We start from the raw sequence: 21,125 nt of genomic DNA on the forward strand, positions 1-21,125 counted from the left end.
CATCTGCGATTCTCATGGGATTGCAGACGTCTCTTTTCCTGGTCTATGATTTTCTTACTTCTCTCTCCTCTCCCGGTCTTTCACCACTGAAGCATCTCAGCAATGCCAGGAGGCTGGTATTCCCCGGAGGGTAAGAATAGCCTACAATGGCAGAGATAACTCCTGTTGTTGTTTGTCTGCTTGCAGTTGTCTGGACAGAGGATCCACACAAGAGGTAGGAGCAAATGGACCTGAGAAGATAGAGCTTTTGCAAGACAAAGTGTTAAAGCCTTAAGATTTGTTTCAGCATCCCAAACTAACAGCCCTGTTCGAATCATCAAAATAATGATCAATACGCCCTTGTGTCCAAGTTTCTCATTTCCATTCTTTACCCTTAAAATTAATTTTCTTCTTTCTTTTTTATTTTCTTTCTTTCCCATCTAGGTCTCATCTCCTTTGGAAATGCCAAAATCGTTAGGACATCAGAAGCTGGAAGTATTGTGAGACTGTTCAAAGATGGAGCACTGGGACTCACTGGGATTTTTGATTGTCACACTCAACTATAACGTGACTATTGTGGGTAAGTACTTTAAAAGAGCCTCTTCTTCTTTTGCTGCTCTGTATCCTGAAGCCACCCAAATGTCCTACTGATAATTTCTAGCTACGCCTCTGGGATCCTTACAATAAGAAACTGTTCTTCAGATACACGACATGAGTGGTTAATGTCTTTCTTTTCTTGTTAAACAGATTCCTACTCCTTCTCTCATAGACTTTTTTTCCTGAAGTTTATGTACAGTATTCTGACAAGGTTTTAAAACTTGGCTGCTCTTGGTGCCTGAGTTTCCAGTCAGCTCTAATGGCTGCTGTAGGGGTCATGGTGAAAACACACAGAAGTAATGCTTTGTTTATACCATATAAAGTGAATGGTAGAATGTATACAATAGCTTTAGCAGTGAATTAAAAAGTTTAAAGGGCAAAAAAACCCCTCTCTTTTACAGGAAGAAGTTTCTGGTTTATTCCAGTTGTGGTTAATTACCACTGCTTTTCAGGCTTTATAAATGAACAAAGTTCATATGATTTAAAAGAAATACAGTTGTTTTTTCCTCAGCAGTCACCTGAGCGTTTCCCCTTTTCCCTCTGTATTTAAATAAGACACTGTTCTTTTTCATGGGCTACTTTGAGCAAAGTGTGAGCCAGAGAAAAGCTTTCAAGGGCCTTTCAAAGACCCTTTGCCTCCAGTCATGGACAGCTGCTGTAGTTTGTGCTGTGCATTGCAGGGAATACCCAACTAAGGCACAGGGAGGGGGGTGAAGGGGCTTGTTCTTGTATGTTTAATCAAGACTGAGTCATTAGGGAAGGTGATGTGTGGAGGGGTTATCTCTAAAATGTATGTCATACAAAACTACTTCCTAAGGAGCCACTGATTTTTTCTTAAGCAGCACTCCCTATTGTACATGTTCTAATTAAAAATTGATGGTGAAATAGCATGTACTATTTTGAACTTAATTAACTAATGAGCTTCAAACACTTTGAGGTCCTTGCAGGGAAAAATGCTACCTAAGGATGAAACATTGCTTACTAAAGATTACTGATTCTGTGCAGATGGGGTTTTCTATTGACCCACACAATGTTGAAAAGAGAGTAACAGTACAGCCTGTCACCAAAATGCAGGAAGTTCAAAGCACAGCAAAGCCACCACTAAAGTTCAGGTGATTAAAGATAAAATGGAAAGGCTTCAATTCATTTATGGTTAAATAACATATTATTTTGCTGAGAGCAGCAAAATTTTTTCTGATCATTTCTGATGTGTCTTCTATATCCTTAATCTTATTGCAGCTGAAGATTTTTCACTTCAGGGTGCAGTTTTACTGTTCTAGCCCATAATCAGCCTACTTGTCACAAATGGTTTATATGGGGCATTCAACTCCATGTCCAGTGCAACAACAGCTATCATACAGTGTTGAGCAAACGTTTGAGTATTTTAATATTCACACCCACTACAGGGAAATAGCTTTATGCAGAGCAGAAAAGAATGTTATTCAAGACAATGCCTGCAAATAGTCATATATTTTATAAGAAAAAATGCTTTGAGATCTGGATTTTTAAAAAGCCTTTAGAATGTGTATTGGTTTTGTTTCACAAACTGCCTTTAAAACCTTGTCTGCATGTGAGATGTGCAATCACTATTAATGACATGAGATTTTTCAGTGCATTTCTCAGTCATCAACTCCATATAATGTTCTTCTTTCAAGTCACTGACTCTTGCTGTTTGTCTGTCTATGGTTACAACTGTTTTTTTAACCATTCTTTAAAGCGCAGAATTAATCTTATCACTCTTCCCTGTTTTGTGTGCTCGCTTTTTGCTCAAAGTGTTTAGGTTTTTTCCACTTACCTTGGCACGTTTTAAAAATATGTGAAATTAAGGCATCAGATTATTAAATATAATTAATTTTCAAAACTATATTGGGAGCTTGTGACTGGACTCAAAAGGAAACTTGAGAAATCCAAGCACTAAACTTAACTTCAGATGTTGGGTTTTTAACATGCATTTCTACAGAGTATATTTTTTGTTTGTTGCCAATGTATATCTTTAGGCCTTCTTGTCTTGTCAAAAAAAAAAAAGAATTTTTTCTTTTATTTTCTCATTTTTTTCTTTTTTTTTTTTTTTAATGAATAAGTTTGTCATTAATACAGCAGTGTGTGTGTAACTACAAAAAAAATCCCTTTTAATAAAAACTTACTTCATCCAAAGTCTTCCAAGAAACTGGAATGAACAATATAGTCTCATTCAAAAGATATGATATGTTGGGTACCAATGTCTGATCTTTCAGTGTTATTGTAATGGAATAAGTGTAAGGCCTGATCTTTCCAAGCAAAGTGGATGAGATCAAGCCCTACAATCATAAGAAAGTATTCAGGGAAAAATGAAGCAAGCAATGTATGAAAATGCCAAGCTTGTAAGGCTTCTCTTGGTCTTGGTATCAAGATAGAAGGGAGCTTTTGGTTTGAATGGAGAGAGAAGCTGCGCACCAAGGTTGGAAGACATGATCAAGACGAGGCAACTAGAGAAACAGCAGAGAGAAATGATTGGGCTACACATTTATGTACACACATAGATGTACATTTGTAGAACATCTTTCCTATGTTTCCTAATAGCACTTGTTAACTAGCTCACTAGTACATGCCAGTATAGACACAACAGAGATATTTTGTTTACTGTGGTAAAGTTTATGTACAATTTCATGACCAAGACCAAGAACAAATTCTATGTCAAGGAAAAATGTTGTGCATCTAGAAGTTTCATACTGTGTTAGCTGATCTATGTTACCAAAATTGGACAAAATTTGGGTGTGGAGGTATAAACCCAACAGCAAGGAAGAACTGTAAGTGAAATGGGATTATTAACTCAGTTGTGAATTCTTTTTATTAGATTTGGACATATTCAGAGTGGTTTTCATTAGGCTGAGGTTTCCATTGGCATGGATTATTGTACGTCACACTCCTACACCGTCAAGTCTAGACGAAGGTTGTGGAATGTGTCACTTAACACGTTTTCACATGACTTTCAGACCAAGTCCAGATAAAACTCAAGAGGAGCTATTAAGGAGGATTACAGAGGCTAGATCTTCAAATGTTTTGTGTATAGAGAACACGTTACTATCGTACCTGCCTTCCTTTCAATCTCAGTGCTCTGACTCTTTTTCTTACCTTTTATTCCCTTCTAGGAAAGATCTGGCTGATGTTAGTAATTCTGCTGCGAATGGCAGTGGTAGTATTAGCGGGCTATCCACTCTACCAAGATGAGCAGGAGCGCTTTGTCTGCAACACCCTTCAACCAGGATGCTCCAATGTTTGCTATGACTTGTTCTCTCCTGTATCTCACTTTAGATTCTGGCTCATTCAGACTGTGTCTATCCTGCTACCTTACGCTGCATTCAGCATTTATGTTCTGCACAAGGTAGCTATGTACATTGTAAAAATGCACTGTTTGGCACATGGATGCAAAGGGAATAAGGACTTATCAAGCCCCAAAGACCTGAAAGAGCTCTGTAGAAGTGTTGTTGTCAGTAGATTGGATTGTGGTGCAGACAGCCTAAGTGTCCTTAATTTTTCTGGGGCATATACTGTTCATCTTCTTTTTAGGACACTACTTGAGGCGGCCTTTGCAGCTGTGCAATATTTCCTCTTTGGATTTTTTGTTCCTGAGCGCTTTTCCTGCTACCATTCACCTTGCACAAGCGCAGTTGACTGTTATATCTCTCGGCCCACTGAGAAATCCATCATGATGGTTTTCATCTGGGCAGTCAGCAGCCTAACCCTTCTGCTTAGCCTTGCTGATCTTTGCTGTGCTGTCCGCAGAATGACAGTAAGAAACCAAAAGAACAAGCTGCTGGCAAACCTCCATGAAAAGAACGAGTGCATTTTAAACCTTCCCCCAGTACAGCATGGTAGCTCTTCTGCACCTCAAAATCAGGACCATCCAGTATCAAACAGCAGCCAGATCAGTGATGGCTCCTGCTCACTTCTTTCTGAAGAGGAAGAAGAGGCTGTTCTTCATCCAGAAGTGGTCTCTCAGCAAAATGCTAGCACTAACCTTAACAGCAACAGCAATAAGCCTTGTATAGCAGGAGATCTTGCTGTTAAACAAGATAGCGCTGAAAAGCCCTTGTGTGCTGGTGACCACCAAGGAACTACATGTGGGCAAGCGAGACCCAGGCTTCAGCAAGACTTCATTAAAGATACTGCCCTGACTTTGAGACCTCAGATCAAGTCTCACCTTGGAGTTTCTTCCTCTGTAGTTCAGAGTAAGCTTTTAGGATACTACCCTTCAGCTGAGCTAAAAACCTCTGATGCACAATCAAATTATAGCAGTACCAGTTGCTTGAGGTCAAAAAAGTCAGAATGGGTGTAGAGCCCTGAGCAGCCACTGGCCTATGACCCTGGCAGGACAAGTCATTGCATCACTGACAAGGTTCCAGGTAGTTTCAGCTGGATCTCTCGGCTGTGCTTATGCTGCAGAGACACTCTACTATGGTGTGTTCCTCCACTGATGAGGAAGCAAAAACCTTGGATTGGAGTTTGAAGGATACTACATTAAGGGAACTGTTCTTTGAAAAATGTAACACGTTTTTGTTTTTCTGAGTGTGACTTCAAAAAGCTGTTGCCTGTCCCTGATGTGACTGACCTGGTTTTCCAGCAGTACTTGTGAACACTTGTTTACCCTGACCTTGTTTTATTGCAAAAGATTGAGCTTATGAAAGATGTGACTTTTAAACACAGTTGTACGTTGTCTTCTCTCACAAGGTTAATTTATCTCCTCATCCTATATTCTCAAAGCCCGCTCTAAGAAAGGATATTCAAGCAAGAAGAGTAGACAGTGAATAAAATAAAAACACATGGTCTGTAGCAAAGAGTTAATGTGTAAAAAACCCCTGTATCTTACTGATGGAAGGCTATATCTAATCTTGTTAGCAATGCCTTTGCTAACTAAAGGAAGAACCTTTCTCTGCCCCTGGTGTTAGCTGGCCCAGTCTGGTTGCATCTGAGTTGTTCAACTCTAATAGCCTCCCAAGCAAGGTTGGTTCACCCAGATTACCTGTTGGGAATGGTCCTGTGCTTGAGAATTGCTCAGGAGAGAACTAGATGGGTGTCAGCAAGAAGGGTAACAGGGAGTGCTCCAGCAGCTTGGCAGTGCAGGGGCCTGAGCGCCAGTGCCCATGTACTGGCACTACTTACTGTGAACTGGCGTAGATGTACAACTGACACATCTACAAGGTTTTATGTGTCTCAGTCTGAAATAGTCACACTTGGATCTTGATTTCAGTAGGAGGAATGAGTCACCTGACCTCGTTTAGGCATCTCTGAAGGTAAGTGAGTCACTTTCTATATAAACCTATTTCTCCCACAACATGACTATGTCAGATCTGGGCTTAGGGAAAATGGTTTCTACCCTGAAAGAAGGATACAGTGGCAATGCGTGTGTCAAAGTTCTCACCCTCTTTGTCTGACAGACTTCTTACGCTAATCATTTGAAAATGTTTCTAAATTGAGTGAGTCACAGAAGATTTTATTACTGTCATGCTTTGTGCTTTCCTTCAGTGTTAGTTCTGTTGCATTTACATAAGCGTGGTCCAACACTGAAGCACAGCAGTGCATGAGCTGAATTTTCTTTTAGCTACAAGTCAGTGGGGGTTGAAGGTTGCATATACCTGCAGATCACCAGTGGCAGTGGATGTGAAGGAGCATGTACTCAGAGAAAGGTACTGGTGGTAGCATCTTGTAAAACAGGTTATTCAGAAGGTGACAAGACCTAGTATTTGTAGATACTGCTTGGAGCTGGAGTACCTATGACACTGTTTAGACCCAGGCACAGATCTAGTATTGCTCTTAGCCTGCCATGTAACAAGTTTCTGTAATGACTTAATGGCTGGCTCCTCTGTGCAGAACATAAAGGGACAACAGCTTCCTCATTCTTCCTTTTCTCTCCTGTGAATGTAATAGTCTTTAGAACAGTTTGACTCATTACATCTGAGTATCATTTCTCACATATGAAAAGTAAAGACTTAAAATAAACACTTATTATCCCTCATCTTCTGCATCCCCTCAAAAATTAGGTAGCTTAACGGATAGGCAGAAGTGCTCTTTGGGTGGAAAGGCAGAATTTACTTCTGCCAGAAAAGTACTTTGGGATCCTGAGGTATGCTACAGAGGTTTTTAATTACTACTTTCTAAGTAGTTTTCCTCTCTCTTAGCTGTGTTTGTCTCTTTTATCATGTGTGCTTGCTGTATGATTTGTCATTTCCAGGGTAGGAGCAACATTAATTATTAAACTTATCATAGGCAGAAAACCATTAAATATTTAAACTTCTCATCCTCCAAAGCCTCTTTAACAGGGTCTATGCTGATTACACATACCATGACAGAACATTGCAACAATGAGACCTTTTATGATGCATTGCATCTTCTCAGCTGTGAGAAGGAATGTAGGGAACAAATGTGGATTCAGTCTATTGCGTACATCCCTCAGCGTGAGATATAAATAGGGTAGGATAAATAATAAATGCGTTGTGACTGGACACAGTTTGCTTTTTTGTGTCTCCAGTCAGACATCTTTTAATGACTGAGAAGTCTCATTTCAAATCAGAAAGATCCTGTTTGTCTTCGAAATGGAAAGATGGAAAGTGAAATCAGTGAATCCTTATTCTGTTTGCAGTTTCTTCTTGTGAAACTGTGGGCTTTGGTTTGTGTTGCTCAGCTGCAGACCTGGCTGGTTTTAGGGTATGTGGACCCCTCGACTCATATTTCAGAGTCAATGAAATAAGCACTTAATGTGTTTACAAAAACTGCATATTTAAAAAAGCAGGATATATATGGGCTTTTCACTGGCAACTGAATAGAAGCTTCTAGAATCAATAACCTGCTCCTAAGTAAATGTCTCTAAATCTCTTCTAACAACTCTTTCCAAGGTACATCTATCAATTACAAAGACATGGTTTTATAAAATGGGTGGATGTACCAGCAAGAGAGAACCAAGGGAAGATGTGCTTGAGCTATACTGAGCTTCCACAGCTCAAGCAAATTAAGTGATTGTTGGTAGGGGGTCCTTAGCGGAGAGGAGAAAATGGGAAAGAAGATCTCTTTGAAAGAATGGAGAGGATTACCTGTAATTTCTCCTTATATTCAATATCACTGAATGTTAAGATCCTGTGAAGATGTCTAGATGTCCTAGAAAGAGTGAGTAAAAGAAAGAATAGATGTGGAGCAAGAAAGCAACAAGATTTTCTGCTGCTGAAGCAAAGGTTTAGTCTTTTAAATTTGTATATTGGTTTAAGAAGTCCTTTCAGAACATATTTCACATTCAGAAAAATGTTACAAAAGCTGCTTGTAACATTTGAGAGTGTGTTTTAAATCTTTTCTTAACCTGTGTACTTCAGAGAAGTGTTTCAGAAGATGGGTTGAAAACACAATACTCCTAACACCACCCTCAGGAAGCTTTGTCTTGGGTTCTGACAAGGCTGCCATAGCAGCAGAGCAGATACCACTAGCACTCTGAGGTGGTTCATAAAACAATGCATAAGATACATATATTGCTCATCCACTCTTGTGTGGTACTGAACATGAGACCATACGGAAAAGAATTGAGCTCCCTGGAAACAGAGTTGGAACTGATCATGAGATCTGTGATAAAATAATTTTCACATGGGAAATAAATTTTTTATTGGAAAATTATAAAATGCCTAAAATAATGTTAGTTTCTTAGTATCTTCTACTGCATCATGGCACTCTTTTTGTTAAATAAGTATCTAGTAAGCTGCTGGAGACCTAGAATTTCTATGTTTTCCATGCAGCGAAATCAAGTAACACTGGCAGTTTCTGCAGCAGCAGCAGCACAATTTAAAGAAAAAAAACCACTACTTTTTGTTATGCCTAAATAAGATAGATTTTTAAAAACTTTTTGTTTTCTGAAGAAAGAAAAATTTCCATTTCTTTTGGTTTAGTTTGGAATTCACTTAAAAAGAAAAAAAAAAGAAAGACAGAAAGAAAAACCAGAAACAAAACCAAAAAACAAAGTAGAAGCCAAACTCCAAGTTTCAGTCAGCTATAAACACTTTATCCTCTTGTCTCACACTCCTTGTTGAGTCACTTGATTTGTTCCCATTAGGATAATGGAAACCCATAACTCTCTTCTCTTGTGAAATACACTTCAGACAGGTGTTTAGGGAATGCATAATTTCCCATTAGCAGCAGTTGTTCTCCATGTATCCCTCAGTTCAGACCAGAATAAGTATTAAATCTGAAGTTAACAATGCAGAGAGATCCTCAGTGTATTCTTTCAAGTTATTAAAATTATCTGCCCTTACGTGATACATCGTTATTGCAGTGATTATCTTTCTAGAACAGATCACTAAAGAAGATATTAAATGCACATTATTTTATTTTAATGTCATTATTACAATGGAGAACAGATAATTTATTACCACTTGTAGTATTCTAGGGTAATAAAGAAATGCATATCCAAAAATAGGAAAGTAGAGCAGTTGAAAAGACTGTTCTTTAACTTCTGTCTTTTGTACTGCTTTTAATAGCCTGATGTTCAACTGATAGACAAATAATTTTACAATGTAATGCTCTTACATTGTAACTGAGTTGCTAAAATGTTCTGCAGATTAGATGGTCTCTGTTCAAAGTCATAGCATGAACTCTTGGCCTGTGATGCACAGCTATGCCAGTTCTGAAAAATAAGTTCATCAAGGAAGAAATCTGATTGGGAAGTGTGAACAGTATCTCTACAATTAAAATTACCCAGCACCCATGTAGCTAGAATTACAATCACAATCTACTTCACTAGCTTTTGCCTTCTCCCACTTTCCCTCCTACTTTCATCCATTTGGGTTTGACAGGCAGGACGCCCAAGCTATCTCCACAACTATAATTTATGGCAGTACACATACAGCACTAAATCCAAAGACTTTTTACGATCCTGTGCCATTCACAACATGGAAATGCCAGGAGGTGGAGAGCTGTCTCTAATTCAGGTTCTGCAGCTAATACTTCAAGTCGAGTAGCAAATTATCTTTGAAAAGCTTTCACTGATGAACACTTTACAGTGTGAAGATGACGGCAGATTCTGAGCTTTTCTTTGGAAGCTGAAGTTTATTACAGTGCCCTCCAGAAAGATGGAGTATTTGGGGTCAGCAATCAGAAGTAAGACCTTTCGCTTCTGGCTTTCCTACTAGAAGCTGGGGACCGGGTCAGTTTGAATATTGTCCCACATTGTTTCTGACACCAAATTCTGTACAATTTTGCCCTGATTTTGGAGTGTATGCATAGACATCATAAGAGTAATTCAGCTGTGGCATCAACATACAGCTTCAAGGACTTTTCAGTCTCTACAGAGCTGCCCACTGCATCCCTGCAGCTTGCAGGCCCTGCCAGTACAGACTGGGCACCTTAAACATGCAGTACATCTGTTGATTCATGAGAAGTTAGTAGGTCGGTTGAAAGGAATCCTATGATGTAGGGTTACATCGAGAAACTGTTGCAAAGCTAAGGCCACCTTGCAGAGTAACCCTTTGGTAAATATGTGATACAACGGCAGGTATGCCTCTGTGTCTGCAAGGTTAACTATAAATGAATTTATTTGCACTGGAGAATCAGCAGGATCTTCCTTGAAACTAGACTATATAAAGCATATCATAAGGGTATGGGTGCCTCAGTCAGCACCTGACTGAAAGCCTCACCTATCATCTCAGGGTGGACTGAGCTCCCTTGGTTGAGTCTCCCATGCAGTTTGGCACACCACCATGCAATGTGCATGTAAAGTGTGTGCAGGAATTAGTTTGTAAAAGAGAAAGTGCTAGTGAGTGTCAGCTACTTCCAGTTTTGCCAGTCTCTTTATATTCTGTCTCTCTCAACACCAGGAGGTCTCATGGTATAGGAGGCTGTGGTTTTCCAGTATACGGGATGCACCCCACATGGAGTTGCCACAGCTGCCACTACGCATCTCAAATGCAGCAAGGTACAGCCTCCATCCCCCAACCTGGAGTGCCACTTCCACCATTTCCAGGACCTTTGGCAAAGCGTGTGACCCAACCCACGGTAAGTCCATTTTCCGGAGGGGATTTTGGCCCCTTGCTCTGGTGTGGCCTTGGCAGTAGCTCTTATGCTGACAATGTTTTCTGTCCATCCAGAGCCATCTCTTTGTGCTCTTCATTTAACAGAGTTCAGGTGGTTCTTTGGAGGAAGGCAGCTCGCATTTGTACTTTGAGACCTGGCAATTTGAAGTGAATGCCACCAGGAGGGGTGGTAGTGGTGGTGAAATGCAGTGTGTGGGTCACAGAAAACTGAGAAAAACCTGCTTTGCTTGCAGCCATTGGCCTTCTGCACATCTGGGGTGACTTATAGTAGCTTAATTGGCCAGGCTTATATCTGGGAGAAAAACCTTTGCAAAAGCTGCTTTAGGAAGTAGATACAAACTTGAACACAGATTCACAGACTCACAGAATCAACCTGGTTAGAAAAGACCTTTAAGATAATCAAGTCTAACCCTTACACCAGGACTGCCAAGGATGCCACTAACCATGTCACTGAGGTTAGTGACACGTTTTTTGAACACTTCCAGGGACGGTGCTTCTTGACATAGGCCAACAGGCTTTGCTGGCAGAAAAACCTTCCTGGAGACAGGCCTGCAAACACGAGTGTGGTTTTGAAAGCTCTGTTTAACTTATCTCCCCATTAGAATGAGTCTGCCTTGCTGTTAGGTCTGTGTCAGCTGTGCAAGTGCTCAGGCGGGCAGCTGTCAATCTTGCTTTGGAGACTGATCCTAAAGAACAGAGGGAACTTTGTCCTTCTTTTGAAGATTCATGTATTACTTAGGTCCAAGGACATGGTGGTGTTAGTCTGAAGAGGTCTACAGCTGGGAAGAGTTTTCATTACTTTGTCTATTTTCCTTTAGAAAAATAATAACTGTGGCTTGCTGTCAGGTGCCAAGTTCCCTTAAATCCTAGCGCACACCAGGAGACAGAACCCCATCTGTCAAACGCCCACTGATGGCCATGAGGAATGGAGAACTTGTAGGTGTTTTTCAGAAAGCGAGAGCTTCCTCTTGGCTGACAGTCCTGAGTGAATAAGGACAGGAAGCTTTGCAGCCCACAGATCTGGTGGGCATCCAAGTCTGGTCCCTGGGCCAGGCACCCCTGTTGCCTTCCTTTTCCCTTCTGCCACAAGATATTGGTGAGATGGGGTTGGGCTCCAGGAAGGCTTTGAGAGAGGGTAGGGGGCTGCATCCACACAGAGCATCAGGGCTAGGATAGTTCTCAAACGATGTCTGAAAATGCCAGACTTGGGGATACGACTTCCATTCCTTGTAGTTCTTTGCTCTTTATCAATATACAGCTTGTGTGTCAGGGAACATTAGGTTGAAGCATGCTACTATTTTATTTGAACATATTTGCTGCTCTCTAGAGGAGCTGATGGAACTTGCATGGTTTAAGGATACATGGCTATGCAGTTTAAGTGGTCCTAAAATGAAGAAATATAATGATGAAAACTAAAGAAAAGAAGCAAACCAAAGTAAAAAAAAAAAAAAAAAGGCTCCCTAAAATTTCACTAGGAAATGAAGCAGCAGTAAAATAAATTTTAAAGTAAAGAACAGAGAAGTTAATGTACTGCAACAAGGTAGAAGGCGGCACATATGTATCATTATAAATGAGGGGACTGCCTAAAGAGGTAATACTAAAATAACACCTTTCCAATAAATTATAGTTACACTGAATAAGTTATGATTATACTAATCAAAGGCCTTGTCTGGAATAATCCCTCCTAAATCCTTAGCAGACAATGTGCAGAGTGCTTTTAAGGGGGTCAAAGAGGTGAGATTAGTGGCTAAGAAACAACCTTTCTATCGAACAATCAAAACTATAAATAGTACCAGCTTTACAAAGACATGATAGACCCCAGCAAAGACAAAACTGAAATCTCGCACAGAGATGTGACCATACTCTCTTGGCAGGGTTCAGCTCAAGATTAAGTCACTTTGTCACATAGCTGTGAGGTAAGTGTCCAAACTTCCATTACTCTCTAATGAGATTTGGTCAAATCCAGATATAAGCTCCAATCAGTTGCCCACAAAAGGTATCTCATGTTATTAGAGCTACCAGAAGGTAATTGAGCTATTCATCTGGGGCTTTCAGACATGACAGAAAATTACAGAAGACACATGCTCTTTTGGAAAGGCAGGTAAAGGCTGGGAAGAAGTCTCCAGGACCACCTGAAACCTATGTCTGAGCAATCAAATTAAGGCCCAGAGATTTACTCTACAGGGAACGGACTCATCTGCCAGGATGCACTGACTATGTTACTAATACTCTATTGACTACAACAGGAATTTATGTGATAGCCTACCTCAAAAAAAAGTACGCTAACCATATTTAGATACCTACTTGTATTTAGATGTCTTAGTTTTGAGCTGAACCTCAGCCTTCACCTAAACATGGCACTTCTAAAGGGAGGGGGGTGGAAAGGAGGAGGAAGAAGAAACTAAAGTATGAAAACATCAAGAACATTTAAGCAATTATCACAGCTGAAGTACTACCATAAAGGATGTCACCTTTCACCAAATGTGACAGTGGTTTTGCTCAACAAAAGAGACAGAGAAAGGAAAGTCAGGAAAATAGTAATTGCTATTGACCTGGAATACCATATGTCAAACATTTTCATGGTATAATTCTTTAGAAAAAGAGCAGAAAAACCAAACACTGGTCACACCTTTCATAGATTTCAGAAATACACCTTGCAAGTCACCACTGCAACACTCCGAAATCTTCGAAAATGCCAAAAGAAAAATGGGCACTAAAGTCTTCCACAAGTACAAGTCAATATGGCCACACAGCTGTACACTGAGCTTTGTGTGTATTGTTGCTAACAACTTAATTAACAGAAGTGCAGAAAATGAAGCACTGTAGTTCTGCAGGAATATGCTAGGAGATGTAAATGCACAGCTGGACCAATGCTTCAATAGAAAGAAAAAGATTGTCCAGTGTTGACAGAGATATATGATTTCTTATTATCAGAAAAAACAGCACATCAGAATCAGCAACCTCAGCCATCACTTTAAAAGACGAGATATTCAGAGGTAGATATGTTGCATTTTAGGAGACATTAAATAGTTTGTTCTGCCCAGTGTTTGTGACAACTGACTGGAAATGAAAACAACACTTTTCTCAAAGACAGAATACAATATTACTTAATGTAAAATAATATATCCCTTTTCTTCCAAGAGACTGTCATTATCTATGTAATACCTTATATTCACTATGTTCCATAATTTAGTTGGGATGAAACTAATGGAGGGTCTATGAAAGTTTCCCTGTGAACATTATTCACATTCAACTTCCACAGATTTTTTCACTGTTGGCTTTTGGACCTTACAGAAAATTCTACCCTGAATACTTCTACACAGGATAATTCTCCATTACCTTCTTCTAAGACATGCAGAAATACATATATGACTTTTATTCTCATCTATTTTATTTTCCCAGAAGGAATAATGTTTGAAAGCACTGTGCAAATTCATGAGTTAAACCCTAATTCAGAAAAGCACTCTTGTTCAAGAAAACATTTACGCATATGCTTATTTTAAGCATCTTGTAAAATCTCATTGACATCAATAGGACTCTGGCATGCACTTAAATAGTTCTTACCACCCGACATGCTTATGATCCACTTCTATTCAAGGAAGCAATCAAGCACAAGTTTCTGAATCAGGATCTAAAGGTATTCTGTGAAAACCATTTCTATTCCAAGCTCTACTAATAAATTAGGTTTTTTGTGATTTTGCTTTTTTTTTCATTAAGAATGTGTAACGTGAATGTGCTTTGCTTCATTTTAAGCTTGCAAAGGCCCATTTTATATACTGCTTGTTAAATCAGATTCTAATGATTCTTTCCTTCATGCAAATCTTTCCTCTCATTCATGGATTGTATTTAAATTCTGCTCAGCTTGCATTCATGATGCCTTGTCAGTGATTTGCATTGCTCTGATGCATTTGCCCTGGTTGCACCCCTCACTCACTTTGGCTTGAGAACATAGAAGCCATAAATAACTCTTTAGCTGCTAAAAACAACACACACAATTCTTGTACACTAATGAGCTGGAGGATGGCAGCAGTGAAGCTCCTTGTGGGTCTCTGCAGTTTCCCGATCTCACTATTCCTAACGCCCTGCTCCATATCCTGTAAAACTGTGACTTTCCACATCGTTACAGGCAAAATTTCTCTTCACTGGAGTTTTGTGGAAAACTCCAGCTTAAAAAAGAAATCACAATGGTAAATGTGTTTGCTGCATAGCAGGCTTGGGGAAGGAAAGCAGTGCAGATGCCTGCCGAGTGGCTGCTCTGGGCTCTGTGCAGCGCTGGGGGGCCCTGTCTCCAGATGGCAGCAATGTACAGAATGTACAGAACATGTGCTGCCCCAAAGCTGCAGGTTCTCTAGCTGGATGCGAAGCGTTTCCCCTTCGCTTCCCACAAAAGTCAGATTTAGCTTTATTCCCACTCTAATTTTGGACAGAAAGCCAAAGTAAATAATTCGTTTCTTAAGCCAAATTGCCACATATTCTGATTTACATCAAAGTTGTTTAGATTGCAACCACTGAGAAACGACGAGGGTATCATGTCTAACAGGCATTTTGAATCAAGCCAGTTCATACCATGAAAACCATTCTTTCTGATTTCAGATGTGAAAAGGGGGCATTCTAGTCATAGGTTTATTTTCTGCCAAATGTTCAAGTAAAAAAAATAATTGAGACTTACGCTTCTTTAAATAATGCTAAGTATAATTAACAATGACACATTTTTTGGAGGAAAGAATAGTTAGATAATGCATTTAAAACATACATAAACGTATTTAACAAGTCACATCAGGCAAAAAAATACACTGGGAAAGAACTGTATCAAGACAGATAGTCCAGCTTTCTCCTTTACACTATATTGGGTATGTACAGTGGTGTGCCCATGTCTTTCTGACTAAATTTGTATTTTCCTGGGAAGCTGTGTTTTAAAAAAGGACACTCTAGCTCTGTGGTTTTCTCTAATTGCAGTGACAGTGGATGACATTGGTACTTACGTGCAAGGTCCCTGTGCACTGGGCTGGTCCATGGGTGTGCTGACTCCAGCACACTAAGATGGGATCCTATGAGCATACCCATGCCGCGGCCTCGCCATGCATGAGGGAGAGAGGGGATACTGAGAAAAGGGCTGCAAGCATCAGCTTGCAGACAGGGGGCAGTGGGCTATCTGTCTGCTGAGATGTCTTGCCTGATCCAACTACAAAACTCTTGTAAACTCTCTTTACCACACCTACATGTCTTAGAGAATGGGAAGAAGGAGTAATTCTTTCTCCAGTCTTTTAAAAGCCGATTTAACTTCAGACTATCAGCACACATAGCCCAGGTTTGGCTTGGTAAGCCGAATATGATGGCCCTACTCTGATCTGTCTCTTTTCACCTAACTCTCTCAAATGTCTTTGGTGAAGAGGACCACATCTGTCACCCATGGCCCAGGTAAGTGCTAGAGTGCTTTGTAAACTGTAAAGGCGATGGTGGGATTGGTGTCTGAGAGCACCAGCTTCACTGAAAACTGGCAATAGATATGGTGTTGTGCCTGGGAAACTGCGTGCACTCTGGGCATGTGGGACTGTGGCCTTTTGGGAGCACTGGTGAAGGGAAATTGGTGGGGAGGGCATAGGTGTGAAGAAGTGCTTGTAAAATAGAGTGTTATTGAAAATACAGAATGGAGATGGGAAATCCAGGTTCTTCCTCTAGACCTGCACTTAAGTTTTGTTAGCCTAGGTATTATTACTGCAATTTTTGTCTTCCAAGAAGAAATTTGATTTTTAATTCACGAATGAATGCAAAGTGTTTTGAGATCATAGATAAGAGACAGACAGGAGTAAAAATGTATTACCTCAGCCTTCAAAAAGCTTGGTTCATCATTTGACCTTAGGTACTAGTTTCTGAAGTGATTTGACTATTCTTAGTCACCTCAGATTATGGCTCCACATTTTAATACCAGACACTAGTCATTTCCATACCAGAATAGCATTTATCATGTGTGATCCTTTCTGCTGAACTAGGGAAATTAACATACCTGATTACAGTAATGATGGGCATTTATAAAAGCTTACATAAATAGAGCTGCCTGAAAATTCTAATTGAGTTCTTTTAAAGGCTGCCTAGAGCTCATCATGACCACATGCAGGGTGTCCGCTCTGTTTAGTATCTCTTCCCTGGACCATCACCTGTAAATCACTTCCTTCATTCTTCTTAGGCTCATCCTGTTGTTTTCAGGGAGACCTTTGTTGCTGAGCCTCTAATTCTGGGAAGAGGTGTGTCATCTTTTCTATACCATCCAGTGTTGGTATGCAGGGCAAAAAGAGAGGGAACATGGCCAGGATGAGCAATGGAGACAGTTTGTTCCTCAATTCCCTGTTAGGACAGAACCTAGGCTGGCCACAGTGGGTGGAACAAGCATGTGCCTCGAGACACACAGGCCCTGTGGCTCTGGAACAGGGTGCAGGAGCAGGGCATGCTGCAGGCAGGTTGTAACAGGCACTTTGGAAGCTGGCTGTGATTCTACAAGCTGGTTTGACTGGCCCACATTGAGCTTTCCTCCAGCATGATCCTGACTGCAAGCGAACTTTTACTCCAAGAGCATCTTTTGTCATTTTTCAGCATTCATTACCACCAGTTCGCTTTTCCCCTGTATATAGGTGGCCTGTCTATCCTATTTAAAATTCTATGTCTTTATTGGTTAAGAAGGTTAACTGGGCAGGTTAGGTTTGGCTTTTGTACTGCATGTAGTGCTTGTGAAAGAAGTATGTGGAGCAGAGTCACTGAGATCGAGCACTACTTGTACTTGTATTGAAGTTTTCATATTTCAAAGTACACCTGGGATTCTTTCAAGGACTCTGGTATTTCTTTCTCAGCTCCTGATTCCTTTCTAAATCCGGGCATCCTGCTTTGGCTCCCAGCACCAGTTTCCTCTTGTGAAAACCTGCTGTAGATTTTTCCTACAAGCCACCTTCAGATGTCTAATGAGGTGTCTGCCCAAGTGAATCTGGAAAGAGCCTGGGCTCTGAACCTGGGGTAAAGCATGATGTGCACAGAGGTGACTCTGCCTCCAGCTCTCCTACCCGACCTGGGAGACCTTTTAGGACTAGCCAAGCACATTTGAAGAACTCTTTAATGGGTAAGCACCTCAATATTTTGATTTTAAAATACTGTGTAAGAAAGAAGGAAAAAAGACTCCTTGTGTGTCTTAGCCTTCACGGCCTTCCCAGAAAGTCTGGTCATATTCATATTATTTCAATATATAGTGATTTCCCAATTCCTCCCTGTCTGAATTTCCTTCCCTTCCATGATTGATTATCAAAGCTCCAGGGAAGCTTTTCCTGCACAGGGAAAACTTTGGAGCAGGTTAGGTTGCAGGACAGTGCCAGGTAGCTTCCAGGGGCTCAGCAGCACAGCCCAGGGGAGATGTGGTTTCCCTCCTGAGGCTCCTGTGCTGCTCTGCCTCTTTTTAAAAGGCCCACTGGCAGCTGGGCCAGCTCCTTTGGAGGCTGCAGGATTATTCAGTCATTACAGCAGGAGGAGAATAATCCATAGGATTTCCTTTTGAAAGGCAGGAACATTTAAAGCCAGGAGTGGTCATGGAAAGAAAAGGAACGCTCTAAAGGTATGTTGCTTACTAGAGAAGGAAGAAGTCCCAAACCATGTTTCTCTGCTAGCTTAGTCACTCTCTTGAACAGCACAATTAAGCCTTTCTGTGAGTTGCAGGAGGCTCCCAGTTGCCATTTATCCACCTCTCCAAACGTTGCTATACAGCCTGTGCTCTGAAGCCACCTCAGTGATACTAAAGCTTACTCTCAGCTCTCCAGACCCAGTGTGGCTGCTGGGTGCATAGCTGCTGTCAGCCAGTGAGCCTGTGCCAGCAGAGACAACAGGAGGACTCTTGCTCTGCAGGCCACAGGTCTGCTGGGACTAGTTGTAGCAGCTGTCTGGCAAATTTAGGGAGATGGCAGTTTGTCATCAGACCCTGAAAGTTAACATGTAACTTCTACCACCTTACAGAGAGTTTTTAGATCTTCATAGCAAATTTATCTTTAAAGTCTGAGAAAGCATATCATGATAATGTGAAGGCCTGGGTAGCTGTAGAGTTTTATTTCTTGTGCACCTAAGTGCCTTGCTGTTGGGTTTCCTGATTATTTTTTTTTCCCTAGACACAAACTTTATGTAGATTCACAAAAATCTGCACTTACAAATTAAATTCTCTAGTACCCTTTCTCCAGGTTTCTTTCTAGTGATTCCGATTTTATCCCATTTTTATCTGTGCAACCTTTGTATTATTACTCAATTACTTCCAAAGCAGACATCTTGTTGACCTAACTAGCTCTGAGACCTCTGTCCTGCCTAAGTCCACCTGCAGGACCTCTGAGATCACTCCAGAGTACATCAAGAAACACAGGGCTACTTTCTGCCTTTTACTAGAAGTGCTTTTATCTCAGCACTAGCAATCTGTACCATCAGTCTGTGAGAAACTTACCTTAAATTCTCAGAGAAGAGTTGTGGCTGTACCTGTCCTGTTCCTTGCTAGAATCCACTGGAGGGGAAGGAACACAAAACTTTATCCGGAGAAGTGACTGTGCTTCCATACGTGTGGCTTCCCCTCTACCTTAGCCCCACTGACAGCACGGAGAATTGCCATGTCGATTTAAATGTTTCAACGACTGTTACAAAATGTTTCAAGCAAGACAGGAAAACACTAAGGCCTTTTCAACTTACAGGAATGTCAATATTCTGATCCTTGCCAACTGCTGTATAAATAAGCATGATGCATAAATCCCAGTGGAACATCCTTTGCATTTGAGAAATTAAAATTATTTTTCTCTCTAAGGAATTAGAGATTGGAATTTTAAATTCCTCCTTTTCATGATCCCGGTAATGTCGTAGAAGCGGAGGAGTCTATTAAGTTACAGGTTCTTTGAAAGGGACACCAAAAATCAATCAGTGCTCAATGGAATTAGGTTTTTCCCACAAATCATGACCGGTATCTATGTCATTATTAGGGTAGCTGCCCATCTCTTACCATGATTGACAGGTTAATAAGGGACCTGGGGCTATCTTTTCACTGCTAGCACACAACCTAACCAATTGCTTTTAAATGATTGCCAATTTGACAGAATATAAGAAGGCATGAGAATATCTGGAATAATGTCTAATGCAGCTTCTACTCCTAGTATTCTGAGCGATCCCATTTTAGGAAACAGATTAGAATGTAGTTAATAGATCTTAAAAAAATTTTAGGCACTTAGTTTTTAAAGAAAATCTTGTAGTTGTTCTTTGGTTCAATTAGGAGCAAAAGAGAAGGGAGTTTTGTAATGCAATTGTCCTGTAAAGGAAAATGTTTTAAATTGGGGAGATTATGTGAGCAGACCACCTGTAGGGCATTCATAGCTCTTTTCTATAATGCTCCAAGCCATGCCTTGCTGCCTGCAGTCTGGCTAACAATGCAGGGAAAAGCTGTTTAAAAGGCTGTTCTCCCTTTTCCCTCTGGTGTTCACTAACTGTTACAAGTCTTCCTCTTAAAATAAAAAAAAAAAAAAAAAAAAAAAAAGAAGAAAAAAAAAAGTCCCATGTCCCTTTAATTGAAGAACTTTAAGGCTCCATGGTGGCCAATTGGTCTGCAACAAGAGGAACCAGGCAGCAGGGAAAGAAACTTCAGACTATACATCACGTTTGGTGAAGAGAAAAGATCAAAGATTTCTCAAACTCAAAAGAAACCAAGTTCCCTACAGATTAACCCTATTCATTTAGCTCCTCTTAAAGGAATGATGTTCTGAGCCACTGGGCAGACAGGTAAAAAGTTCAACAATTGCCAAAGCATTCTTCTGTTAATTCAACAACCTTCTGCTCAAATAAATTAGCTTAGTCCTGACAGAAGAACAATACATTTTCTCCTGAAAAAGGACCATATTTGATATACAAAAGTTAAGATGTTAGTTTAATCTGTTAAGAAGAGATTGATCTAACAAATCTCAACTTGCTGTTCCGCTGTCGTACATGATCTATGAATTTAAAACATTAACCTTTTACACTTCAGTATGCATCCCCAGAAAGGCAGGTGCTTACAGAAGTGTAGACAACAGATAGGAGAGGCATGTGTGCACATTCCTAAAATAACACCCGTTTTAAAAGGATACTTAACATGCCACAAGATGACTCTTTTGTAAAGGCTCAATTTAAAGATGCTGTCATCTTAAAAAACAAAACAAAACAAAACAAAAAACCCCAACCAAACCAAGAGAAACCAAACCAGAGAACTATGGTAAGGCACCTCCCAGGTTTGGCAAACACTTTTTCAGAGCAACTTGTTGAATGACTTGTTTTCCTTGTGTCTGTGTATCTCACTGCTGTAAGAAGCAGCCATCTATTACACAGTAATGACTGGATCATGAATGTAGCTCCTAGTTTGTAGAACCTAAAGCCAGAGCAGCTGAATAACCAGGGCAGGAGTAGGGGGAAAGCTTGAGAAAGTCATTTATCAAAAGTCATTTTATTGACAAAATAGAATACTCATATTTGCTCTTACAGGGG

At 40.4% G+C, this 21,125-nt stretch overlaps 1 protein-coding gene across 1 annotated transcript; it reads left to right on the forward strand.

The window, feature by feature from the left end:
• Positions 1-495: 495 nt before the first annotated feature.
• On the forward strand, positions 496-4,891 carry GJD4 (gap junction protein delta 4; the record flags this gene model as incomplete). Its single annotated transcript, XM_080610543.1, has 2 exons — positions 496-559; positions 3,705-4,891. The coding sequence occupies 2 exons, from the start codon at positions 496-498 to the stop codon at positions 4,889-4,891; spliced, it is 1,251 nt and encodes a 416-aa protein (XP_080466669.1).
• Between the last annotated feature and the right edge of the window lie 16,234 nt (positions 4,892-21,125).

The sequence above is a fragment of the Psittacula echo genome, assembly GCF_963264785.1.
Source record: "Psittacula echo genome assembly, chromosome: 2".
In the NCBI taxonomy this organism is placed as follows: domain Eukaryota; kingdom Metazoa; phylum Chordata; class Aves; order Psittaciformes; family Psittacidae; genus Psittacula; species Psittacula echo.